The sequence below is a fragment of the Mirounga angustirostris genome, unplaced genomic scaffold (assembly GCF_029215605.1).
Source record: "Mirounga angustirostris isolate CCGP_5_RB_7025 unplaced genomic scaffold, mMirAng1.0.hap1 SCAF_9, whole genome shotgun sequence".
In the NCBI taxonomy this organism is placed as follows: Eukaryota; Metazoa; Chordata; class Mammalia; order Carnivora; family Phocidae; genus Mirounga; species Mirounga angustirostris.
Window position 1 is genome coordinate 140,879,946 of NW_026991717.1, and position 12,840 is coordinate 140,892,785.

The 12,840-nt window shown below is 45.6% G+C and overlaps 1 protein-coding gene across 1 annotated transcript in view; it reads left to right on the forward strand.

The window, feature by feature from the left end:
- DYNC1H1 (dynein cytoplasmic 1 heavy chain 1) overlaps nucleotides 1-12,840 on the forward strand; it is a 69,152-nt gene that overhangs the window by 14,116 nt on the left and 42,196 nt on the right. Inside the window, exons 7-11 of the mRNA XM_045901542.2 lie at nucleotides 17-244; nucleotides 6,363-7,439; nucleotides 8,102-8,281; nucleotides 9,727-9,876; nucleotides 11,881-12,027. Of these exons, the coding sequence (XP_045757498.1) occupies nucleotides 17-244; nucleotides 6,363-7,439; nucleotides 8,102-8,281; nucleotides 9,727-9,876; nucleotides 11,881-12,027 (1,782 nt within the window). The remainder of the gene's footprint in view (nucleotides 1-16; nucleotides 245-6,362; nucleotides 7,440-8,101; nucleotides 8,282-9,726; nucleotides 9,877-11,880; nucleotides 12,028-12,840) is intronic.

Here is a 12,840-nt window from a genome sequence, read left to right on the forward strand (position 1 = left end):
ATAAATTATATCCTAGGTTATGGTCGCATGCTTTGAAGTCTTTCAGACTTGGGATGATGAATATGAGAAGCTTCAGGTGTTATTGAGAGACATTGTCAAAAGAAAAAGGGAAGAAAATCTGAAAATGGTGTGGCGAATCAATCCTGCTCACAGGAAGCTCCAGGCCCGCCTTGACCAAATGAGAAAATTTCGACGCCAGCACGAACAGCTGAGAGCGGTCATTGTCAGGGTCCTGAGGCCACAGGTATGCATTACATTTTTAAAATAACGTACATGGGTTGTTTTTATACCCTGCTCTCTTTTTCTTTTTTTTCTTTTTTTCTTTTTTTTTTTAAGATTTTATTTATTTATTTGACAGAGAGGGACACAGCGAGAGAGGGAACACAAGCAGGGGGAGTGGGAGAGGGAGAAGCAGGCTCCCCGCAGAGCAGGGAGCCCGATGCGGGACTCGATCCCAGGACCCTGGGATCATGACCTGAGCCGAAGGCAGTCGCCCAACCAACTGAGCCACCCAGGCGCCCCTGCTCTCTTTTTCTTAGAATGCACATGAACTACTTACTTCTGTTCTGCACTGAATGACTCTTGAGTTCCATTTGTATCCTTTAACTGTCCTCTCTATGATATAGATTCTGTCTTTTCCTCTTTTTTTTTTTAATATTTTATTTATTTATTTGACAGAGAGAGACACAGTGAGAGAGGAAACACAAGCAGGGGGAGTGGGAGAAGGAGAGGGAGAAGCAGGTTTCCCCCAGGACTCTGGAGCAGGGAGCCCAATGCGGGGCTTGATCCCAGGACTCTGGGATCATGACCTGAGCCGAAGGCAGACACTTAATGACTGAGCCACCCAGGTGCCCCATGATTCTGTATTTTCAATCCAAATCTTCTCCATCCATTCATCCCTCCCCCAAAAATGCATGGACCCTAAAACCAGACTTCCTGGGATTGATTAATTGATTGATTGATTGATTGATTGATTTTAAAATATTTTATTTATTTATTTGACAGAGAGAGAAACAGTGAGAGAGGGAACACAAGCAGGGGGAGCAGGAGAGGGAGAAACAGGTTTCCCGCTGAGCAGGGAGCTGGATGTGGGGCTCAATCCCAGGGTCCTGGAATCATGACCTGTGCTGAAGGCAGACACTTAATGACTGAGCCACCAGGTGCCCCTCCTGGGTTTTATTTATTTATCTATTTAATTTTTTTTTTAAGATTTTATTTATTTGAGAGAGAGTACAAGCAGGGGGAGCAGCAGAGGGAGAGGGAGAAGCAGACTTACCACCGAGCAGGGAGTCTGATGTGGGGCTCAATCCCAGGACCCTGGGATCATGACCTGAGCCGAAGGCAGCCGCTTAACCAACTGAGCCACCCAGGCGCCCCCAGACAACCTGGGTTTTAAATCCTAATTTCATTGTTTAACGAGCTGTGTGACTTGGACATGTTTTTCACCTTTTCCCCAAATTCCTCATTCATAATTGCATATGTCTGAGATTTATTAAAAGAATTAAATGACTCCTTTTCTTTGTACATGCTTTTTTTCTTCTTAATTTACCTTTTTTCTTCACCAGTGATTTTCTTCCTTTAAAAAATCCAGTCCAGGGGCACCTGGGTGGCTCAGTAGGTTAAGCGTCTGCCTTCGGCACAGGTTGTTATCCCAGGGTCCTGGGATCGAGTCCCACATCGGGCTCCCTGCTCAGCGGAGAGCCTGCTTCTTCCTCTCCCTCTGCTGCTCCCCCTGCTTGTGCTCTCTCTCTCTCTCTCACTCTCTGTCTCTCTCTGTCAAATAAATAAAATCTTAAAAAAAAAAAAAAAAAATCCAGTCCAGGGGCACCTGGGTTGCTCAGTTGGTTAAACGTCTGCCTTCGGCTCAGGTCATGATCCCAGGGTCCTGGGATCAAGCCCCGCATCGGGCTTCCTGCTGTGTTCCCTCTCTCGCTGTGTCTCTCTCTGTCAAATAAATAAATAAAATCTTAAAAAAAAAAAAAAAAATCCAGTCCAGAAATAATAGCTGGACTGATACACAGTTGACCCTTGAACAACATGGGGGTTAGGGGTGCCGGCTCCCTGTGTAGTCGGAAATCTATATGTAACTTTTGACTCTCTAAAAACTTAACCACTAGGGCACCTGGCTCAGTCAGTGGAGCATGCGACTCTTGATCTCGGGGTTGTGAGTCCAAGCCCCACCTTAGGTACAGAGATTACTTAAAAATAAAATCTTAAAAAAAAACAAAAACAAAAAAAAACCTCCCTCTGCCCCTCACCCTGCTGTCATGCTCGCTCTCTCTCTCTCTCTCTCTCAAATAAATAAAATCTTTAAAAAAACCCCAAAACAATAGCCTACTATTCAGCAGAAGCCTTACTGATAACATAAAGAGTTGATAACATATTTTGTATGTTATATATGTTAGACACTGTATTCTTACAGTGAAGTAAGCTAGAGGAAAAAAATGTTGCCAAGGTCATAATGAAAAGAAAATACATTTACTATACGGGATCAAAAAAAACCTGTGTATAAGTGAATGCGTAATAAACCTGTATTATTCAAGGGTCAGCCGTATATGAATGGGGGATCTATAAATGAATGGATCTCTGACAAAGCCAATATAGAGCAAGTGTTAAATATAGACTCTAGGTGGGGACATACGGGTGTTCAGGCTGTAATTCTTCCTACACTCCTATAGTTTAAAGATTTTTTTTTTTTTTAAGATTTTATTTATTTATTTGAGAGAGAGAGAATGAGAGACAGAGAGCATGAGAGGGAGGAGGGTCAGAGGGAGAAGCAGACTCCCTGCCAAGCAGGGAGCCCGATGTGGGACTCGATCCTGGGACTCCAGGATCATGACCTGAGCCGAAGGCAGTCAGTCGCTTAACCGACTGAGCCACCCAGGCGCCCAGTTTAAAGATTTTTGTAGTAAAATGTTGGGGGGGTGTCCAGTCTAGAAATCATGCCATGCAGGAAGCTTCATTCACTGCATTGGAGTGCCCACTATTTGTAGTAAATTGATAATAATGAATTCTCAGCATCTTTTTGTGCCGTGCGCACGGATCGATGTGTGCAGGCATGCGTGTGTGTGTGCTGGCTTTAAATGTTAGCCCTTTATCTGTGGGAGATCTGGTTCTAGTGCTGATTCCTTCTGGCCTCGGGTTTCTTAACCCTTTTTTCCCACGTACCTCTTCTCCTGTACCGTATTTTTAAAAGATTACTGTATAGTTTATTTGTAAATCATGCAGTACATATCCTTTATATCAGTAAACTTTATGATAAACTTACATGTGCATGCAAACATTCTCAGAATGTTTTTACCGGAGTGTTTATTCCCATTGAATATAACTATTGAGATGGTTGGATTCAGACTGTCATTCACAGTTTGTTTCCTGCTTGTCTCACTTGTTGCTCCTCTAGTTCTCTGCTGCCTCCTCTCGTCTTACCTTCGTCGTATCACTTTAATTCCTCTGTAGACTTGTAGCTGTATTTCTCTGAATTTTCTTCCCTAGCGATACTCTAGGGATTACAATAGGCATCTTTAATTTATCATGGTATACTCGATACTAACATCCAGTAAACTGTAGGGACCTCCCGCCGCTGTAGCTCTGTTACCTCTTTGTCACATGTATTACATCGTTACATGCTACAAACCCAACAATATAGTGTTGTGAGTTTTGTTTTAAACAGTCACATTCATTTTAGAAAAATTAGGAGAAGAAAGGAAAATAGTATATATAATCTTTTATGTTTGTCCACATATTAACATTGCCCAGTTCTCTTCATCCCTTCCTGTGGATCTGACCTACTGTCTGGTGTCTCTTCCCTGTAGTTTAAAGGAATTTCTATAGTATTTCTTGTTCCATAGGCCTGCCAGCAACACATGCCCCCATTTTGTGTTTATCAGGAAAAATATTTCACTTTCATATTGGAATGATCGTTTCACTGGGTATATTAATGTTGGAATGATCGTTTCACTGGATATAAAATTCTCAGTTGACAGTAAGTTATAAATCTGCACAGACTTTTCATTCCTGTAGGGCTCCCCGGGGTCTCCTGTGTGTGTGTGTGTATAATTTATTACCTCAGCCCTTCTCGGGCTCTCCCATTTTCAGAATCTCCCCTTTAAACTTATTGCTGTTCTGTTCCCACCAGCAAAGCCGCAGGTTTTCACTGCCTGAGCTAGGGGATGGGAGCACCTCCAGGCAAGAAGGCCAACAACTGATTGTTTACTTAACTGATTTGGTAGCACCTTTTTTTTTTTTTTTTTTTAAGAGAGGAAGAGGAGGCTAGGTGGGGGGACAGAGGAAGAGGGAGAGAGAGGATTTTTTTTTTTTAAAGATTTTATTTATTTATTTGACAGAGAGATAGAGAGAGAGAGCAAGTACGCAGAGAGGCAGGCAGAGGGAGAGGGAGAAGCAGGTTCCCCGCTGAGCAGGGAGCCCGATGCGGGGCTCGATCCCAGGACCCTGGGACCATGACCTGAGCCGAAGGCAGACGCTTAACCGACTGAGCCACCCAGGTGCCCCGAGGATCTTTTTTTTTTTTTAAAGATTTTATTCATTTATTTGAGAGAGAGAATGAGACAGAGAGAGAGAGCATGAGATGGGGGAGGGTCAGAGGGAGAAGCAGGCTCCCCACCGAGCAGGGAGCCCAATGTGGGACTCGATCCTGGGACTCCAGGATCATGACCTGAGCCGAAGGCAGTCACTTAACCAACTGAGCCACCCAGGCACCTGAGAGAGAGGATCTTAAGCAGGCTCCATGGCCAGCATGGAGGCCAACACGGCTCGATCTCACAACCCTGAGATCATGACCTGAGCTGAAATCAAAACACTTAACTGACTGAGCCACCCAGGCGTCCCTGTTTTGTTTTTTTAATTTTTTATTTATTTTTATTTTATTTACTTGAGGAGAGAGAATGAGCAGGGGGGAGGGGTGGAGGGAGAGGGAGAAGCAGGCTCCCCGCCGAGCAGGGAGCCTGACACGGGACTAGATCCCAGGACCCTGGGATCATGACTTGAGCTGAAGGCAGCCACTCAACCAACTGAGCCATTTGGGCACCCTGTTTTGTTTTTTTTTAGAGAGAGGGTTTGGTAGCACTTTGTCATGAGAAAACACATCTGAGGTTGTTGGCTGCCTTTGGTTGTTTTCCATTGTCCTGAAAAAGCTATTTTTAATAATTTTGTTCAGTTTTTGCCTTCATACTACCAGCATCAGGAGTACTCAATGTTTTTAAGTGCATAAAAGAAACAATTTTTACAAAGAAACATTTATCTAAATTGTGATCTAGTAATCTATGTGCTTCTCCATGAACACATAAAATAGCAAGATCTGGTGATGGGCCGTATTAATACCATAATTTTGAAGTAATAATGAGCATAAGTAAGATCTTAAGATATGTTCAAATGTGGGGCACCTGGGTGGCTAGGTTGCCTAAGCGTCTGACTCTTGATTCTGGTTCAGGTCATGATCTCAAGATCCTGGGATTGAGCCCTACCTCGGGCTCCCCACTCAGTGGGAGTCTGCTTATTTCTCTCTCTCTCCCTCCCCCAACTTATGCTCGCTTTCTCTCTCAAATCTTTTTTTAAAAAAAAGGTATGTACAAATGTAATGTGATGAGGAAGTATTTTTTTGGTGACAAAGCTGTGGAACCTCAAACAACTATTGGTGACTGTTGTGTGCATTTATAGTTGTAGGAAATGCTAAATTTTAGTTAGGAGTTAGTGAAAATAATGATGATGATCTCCCCCAAACAAGTTCCCAGACCATCTGAATTTCATCCAAAACATCTGTGGACCCAGATGAAGCCCTCTCCCCGCCCCCAGCTTTATAATTCTGCGGGAGTGTGGGCAGGAGATGTGTGTGGAAGTCTGACAGTTCCTGAGGTAAAGCTCATGCTCTGCTCTGCTTTCTGGGAGCTTCAGGGAACTGAACAGGGGAATTCTTCTAGCCTTTCTCTGTCCCTCTGCTGTGGTATTTACCCATGGATTAGAATTAAAGTTTTATAAGTCAAAAAGGAAGGCTATTTACATTGGATGCTGAGTTTATATGTAGCGCTCCTATGAATTACTGAGCTTTCCAATGCAGTTTTAATTGTAGACAAAACTTTGAAGAGGCAAGTACCCCAAACCCAGGTTTTAACATGTTATTTTAGCTTAAGAACTAAAACTACATTGTCAGAAGATCTTTACATGCAGAGTTAGAATATACTCTGTCGTATTTCTCACAGCTTTGTTGCGTTGTGGTTATAAAATGTTTGGCTAAGAGTTAAAAACCTACAGCTCAGACTGGCTGTGTTGTGCGGTGTGTGCTCCTGGTGTCCGACAGAACAACAGTCTTCGTGCAATCAACGTTTTGGTCACTAATCCTCCTCTTTCAGGTCACAGCAGTCGCCCAGCAGAATCAAGGAGAGGTCCCCGAGCCTCAGGACATGAAAGTAGCGGAGGTTCTCTTTGATGCCGCGGATGCGAACGCTATCGAGGAGGTCAACCTTGCGTACGAGAACGTCAAGGAAGTGGATGGGCTGGATGTCTCCAAGGAAGGCACGGAAGCTTGGGAGGCCGCCATGAAAAGATACGATGAGCGAATCGACAGGGTGGAGACCCGGATCACCGCTCGCCTTAGGGATCAGCTTGGCACAGCCAAGAACGCGAACGAGATGTTCAGGATCTTCTCCAGGTTCAACGCGCTGTTCGTCAGGCCTCACATCCGTGGGGCCATCCGTGAGTACCAGACCCAGCTAATCCAGCGCGTGAAAGATGACATCGAGTCTCTGCACGACAAGTTCAAGGTCCAGTACCCACAGAGCCAGGCGTGTAAGATGAGCCACGTGCGTGACCTGCCCCCAGTGTCAGGCTCCATCATCTGGGCGAAGCAGATCGATCGCCAGCTGAGCGCGTACATGAAACGTGTGGAGGACGTGCTGGGCAAGGGCTGGGAGAACCACGTAGAGGGCCAGAAGCTGAAGCAGGACGGGGACAGCTTTCGCATGAAGCTCAACACTCAGGAGATCTTCGACGACTGGGCCCGGAAGGTGCAGCAGCGCAACCTCGGCGTCTCAGGGCGAATCTTCACCATCGAGAGCACTCGCGTCCGGGGCCGAACCGGAAACGTCCTGAAGCTGAAAGTTAACTTCCTTCCAGAGATCATCACACTTTCCAAAGAAGTTCGAAACCTCAAGTGGCTTGGTTTCCGAGTCCCACTGGCGATCGTGAACAAGGCTCACCAAGCAAACCAGCTGTACCCGTTTGCCATCTCGCTGATCGAGAGCGTGCGCACCTACGAACGGACCTGTGAGAAGGTGGAGGAGCGGAACACCATTTCCCTCTTGGTGGCCGGCTTGAAAAAGGAAGTGCAGGCTCTGATCGCAGAGGGCATTGCACTGGTATGGGAATCCTACAAACTCGACCCATATGTGCAGCGCTTGGCGGAGACCGTCTTCAACTTCCAAGAAAAGGTGTGTTGTAATTTACTAGCCCCACTCCCATCCCCTTGGGGTTGCGGGAAAAATGAACTAAACGCGGCAAAATAGCTCACTCAGTTAACATAGTAGTTCTCCCATAGGAGTTCCTGACGGGTAGAGCATGGGCCGTGTGAGCTGAAGGGGAGAAGCCCTTTTACTTACTGGGCTGTTGGATGGTGGTGGGGCTCTGGGAAGACCGTTAAGTAACAGCCTGAGTTTAATGGAGAGGTGAAGGACACAGGAGTCTGACCGAGTGAGATGAGAGCTTTATTACTGATAGAGCTGCACGGACAACAGGGCTCTAGATCTGCAGCCATGGCCCTTGCTGTTGGCCCTCCCCCAGACCCTAGCGCAGCTGGACGGTGGTAAGCCTCCTGGCCCCGAGCCTGCTGCTGGGAGCAGGTCCGAGTGAGGGTGTGCGTGTGGCGCTCAGGGACAGAGAAGGCACTGAGCGGGGCACATCCGTTTCCTGCTCCCAGACTTCTCAATCAGAGGTTTCCCGTCCCTCTGTGAGAACACAGGAGTGGGGCTAAGTGTTCACTGGCTACTCGTGGAAGGACTCCTTTCCCTTAAACATATGTTAATCGAGAAGAATATACATAAAAATAAAGGATACCATGAGTGGTGTTTTAAATATTAAATACGCTCTCCTTTAGGTGGATGACCTGCTAATCATTGAAGAAAAAATAGACCTGGAGGTCCGTTCCCTGGAGACTTGCATGTATGACCACAAGACCTTCTCCGAGATCTTGAACAGAGTCCAGAAGGCCGTGGACGACTTGAATCTGCACTCCTACTCCAACTTGCCCATCTGGGTCAACAAGCTTGACATGGAGGTGAGGGATGGGTGGTTACGGTGCTTTTCGGTTTTCTACTGTTGACCCTATTTTATAAACTTATTTGTCACTGGAAAGCATTTTCCCACAGAAGTTATCAGCAGTAGTCCAGTCTCCCCTCGAGAAATCCCACTGAGCTGACGGTGGGGCTGAGCTGGGTGGTACTAGCAACACTCCTGTCCGTTCCGAGTTGCAGGTGGTGCGGTGGGGGATTCTTTCTATTTTCGGAATATCCAACAACCTCCCGCCTGCCCTTGCTGCTCACCCAGTAACGTAGGAGGTTCTCCCTGGCATCCTTCTCTGACACGCTGCCCCCTCTCCACCACCCAGTTGAAAAAGAAGTGCCCAGGGGCACCTGCCTGGCTCAGTCAGTAGAGCACGGGACTCCTGACCTCCGGGTTGTGAGTTCATGCCCCATGCTGGGCCAAGAGCTTCCTTAAAAATAATAATAATAATAATTAAAAAAAAGAAATGCCTAGCAACCAAATACGTCTTGCTCCTGGTGTAGAGGATCGGGGCTCACCCCTGTAGAGGTGTGTGGGGAGGGGAAGTATGTGTGTGCATCTGTGCTTGTGTTTAAAACATACTTACCACCCATGTGGCTTTCTCGGTGGTGGATGTCGGCATCCGTGGAGAGCCCCAGGAAGTAGGATATTTCATGGCAGAGTGGCTCAGTGGGGAGCTCTGAAGCACCTTAGTTACCCATTTAGGGAGAAAGAAAGAGAAAGCCTGTGACCCGCAAAGGTGCGGTATATCCACACATGGGACGCTACCAGGGAAAGTTCGCAAACCCCACTCTTCTGAATCTGCTGGAAGCCTCGGGGTTTGCCACAGCTGCCTTTACAGCATTCCCAGGATGGACAGACTGCGCGAAGACATACAGATGTCCTATTCATGGGACATTCACTTGTCTCATTCCACATCAGAGAGAAGACTTTCTTGTTAAAATGGGCACCTGTGTGTGCTGACAAGTCCTAACTAGTCTTACCTGGTGGTTGTTCTGTAGTACTTACAAATACAGAATCGTTGTGTCGTATACCTCAAGCTAATATGTTGTATGTCTCTTATATCTCAGTTTTACCAAAAAGATGATGGTTTATTCCCCAAGTTGTAGATTGTTAGTTTTATCTCTGAGGCTGCCAGGAAAATGCTTTTGTTTTGTAAATTTTCTAGTATGTTGGCCAAACAGCGAGACCGTGACTGTATCTGGGTCCGTCTCCTTGTCCCTTACAAGTCGGAGGGTTGGTGATTAGGTTAGCCCCCAGATGGAGGTCAGGTTCTCTGAGGCTGGGAGAGGGACGGAGTGAGGTAGGGAACCAGGGTAAGATGAAGGGTGTGGTAGCAACTGTCATCCTTGACCTGAAGCATTGACTTCCTATCTGACACGCTTGTTAATAAACTAACTTTTGGAAGGAACACTGTTCTTTGATCCTACTTCTCTGTAGATTGAAAGAATATTGGGCGTTCGCCTACAAGCTGGCCTGAGAGCTTGGACCCAGGTGCTTCTTGGACAAGCAGAAGATAAAGCAGAAGTTGACATGGATACAGACGCACCTCAAGTTAGTCACAAGCCTGGTGGAGAGCCAAAGATTAAAGTGAGTATTTCCTATGGCATCCAGTTTGCTAGTAAATCAAACAAAGGATTCTTCCCCTTGAAAAGTACCAATGAGAAAGCCGCTTAACAGTGAAGAAACCTGACAGACAGCACCTCACCCAGGTGACCAAAGTCAGCATCCACCAATGCTGACAATGTGTGCGATGTGGTGACAGGGCCGCTTTCCCCCTGGTCTTTGTCCCCACATCTCCCAGACTCATTCTGACCATGAGAAAAGATCAGACATTCCCCACAGAACACCCGACCGGTACTCTTCCGGAGTGTCAAAGTCATGAAAGACAAGGAAAACTGAGAAAATGTCCAGGTTGGAAGGGATTAGGAGATGCGACGACTGTGTGTGCTGTGGGGGCCTGGGAAATCCGACTGAAGTCAGTATTTTAGTTAGTAGTGTTGCATCAATGTTGATTTCTTCATTTTGGTAATTGTACCATGTTAGATGGTAACATTAGAGGGAGCTGGTGAAGGGTATGTGAAAACTCTTCATACTTCCTTTGCAACTCTCCTGTAAGTCTAAAATAATTTCAAAAACAGGACTTTTTTTAGAAGCGGGAAATTTTAGAAAAAATCTACGCTGGAAAAAAATACTCTGCCTTCTAAGCATACGTGCAAGAAATCATTTCAAGAACTGAGTGTAATCTGTACAAGGAAGAGTTTGACACTGAAATGTCACTGTTTTCACAAAATCTCAGAGTCTCGTGGAAGAACAACTAGCACAGTGGTCACCACACTGGACAGCAGCCTTTCTTTCTAAGCCACCAATTTCCCATTTGAGTGAAGGAGTGGCCAGCTGGAGCCCAGCAAGCCTTCTAGAAAATTGTGTTAGTTCAGGCTGTGCAAATAGGTCGTGTCTATTGGTGTGGGCGTTGGTCCCAAAGGTGTCTGCCACATAGTAGTTCAGTAAGCCATGCATTTGCGTTACATAGTTCGTGTTAAATTTACCAACAAAAATGTCTTACAAAACAGAAGCCTAAAAGAACGAAAGGTAAAAACTTTTATGTGGGAGAAACAATTGGCTGTTTTTTGTCTCCCCAAGTGTTACCTTCTCATTTTTTTTCTTTCAATGCTTGAAAAATGTTTTCACTTTTGAATATTACATGTATTTATCCTTAGAGCATACTTTTTAAAATACGGAGATGCAGAAAAGCAAATGAGTATATCTAAGCTAAAGCAGTTATCTGGTAGAGATGGAGTCAGAATTCTTGCTTAGCATAAAGCAGGCACTGACAGGTGGCAGAACCTCACCTTGACTTGTAAACCTGCCTCCGTGTGGCATGTCTGATGGCTAACGCCAGCCTCGGTCCCTGCATCAGCACAGGGTTCTCGGGTCCCGAGGTCATTGTGTCCAGAGGTCACCATGCACATTAAATCAGATGGTGCTCCGTTGAGCACCTGTTGTGTGTTCACCGAGGCACGGGGGACCCAGCAGGAACCTAAGCAGTGCCTGCCCTCTGACTTCTTACAATCCTTTAGAGAGGGCAGGCCAAACGCATGAAATAAAGAAGAGCACGTTCTCTAATGAAGTAACAGACTCATGGTTCAGACTCAAGTAGGTTAATAAAATTTAGAGGAAGAAAGTGTTATGCATCAAAACCATTTTTTTTTTTACTTTGGAAAAAGCTTTTATATAAAGGACATTTCTCTGAAATGATTCTAATGCTTCATACTACCAGAAAAAAAAAAAAAGGTATAATTTGTATACTTTATACCCACTTCCAAATTTCAGCATTCATAGCACCTGATTTTATTCAAGATGATTACTGAGCAATACACGTCACATACACCTATGGTCAGTACCATTTAATTGTAAATGGCTCCTGTAGGCATTCACCAACTTATTAGTACGTTAGAATCACACTTAGGTGTTAGATTTTTAACCAAGAAATGATCATGCTTCTCATGAATACTGATTCTGACATCATAAATGCATAAAAGCCATTTTATTGAAACTGATTGCTGAGTAAGAAAGGAAATCTTTCTTTTACAGAATATTGTTCATGAGCTAAGAATAACCAATCAGGTCATCTATTTGAATCCACCCATCGAAGAGTGCAGGTACAAGCTCTATCAGGAAATGTTTGCCTGGAAGATGGTTGTGCTGTCTCTTCCTAGGATCCAGAGTCAGAGGTACCAGGTGAGCCTTCCAGGCATTTGCACCGTGGGCCCTCGGACCAGGCCTCCCGGGGCTCTGTGGCACCACCTCTCCATCACGCTTCTTTAAATGCTGCTCTTGTATGTCTTCTCAGACTGCAGACTTGCGGCTCAGCATTCTTTTTTTAATTTCATTTATTGGTCAGAAAGAGAGGGAGCGACCACGAGCAGGGGGAAGTGGCAGGCAGAGGGAGAGGCAGACTCCTCGCTGAGCAGGGAGCCCGATGCGGGACTTGATCCCAGGACCCTGGGATCATGACCTGAGCTGAAGGCAGGGCGCTTAACCGACTGAGCCACCCAGGAGCCCCATGGCCCAGCATTCTAAGGGAAAACTAGAAGAAGCCTAGTGTGACCTGACGGTTTTCCTATGGCTATCTTTCCAAATAGTTGCCTCTTGCAGTTCTGATCTCAATAGTCTCTTAGAAATTGCCTCCATGAACTTCACTGGGAATTTTAATTCCTGTTCCTCCCCGCCCCCACTTTATTATATTAGTTTACAAATATACATGAAACTGGAGGGAATCCCATGAGCTCACACCAGCCTGCCTTGTTTATTATCATGTAGCCAATTTAAATTTCTATTTCTCAGAACCGAGCTGTGAATACTGGTTCCTTCCGCTCTGGGCAGAGTCTATGCAGACTACAGGGTATTTCTTGTCACGTTCTGTTTTTAACCAGCCATGTTTCTGTTTGCATTGCTGTCCTGTTTGTCTCCATATCTGACGGAACTGAAATCAGCCCCTCTTATGCTGGGTCCCATGCCCTTGCTCTGAGGCTCCTGTCAGCGAATAAACCT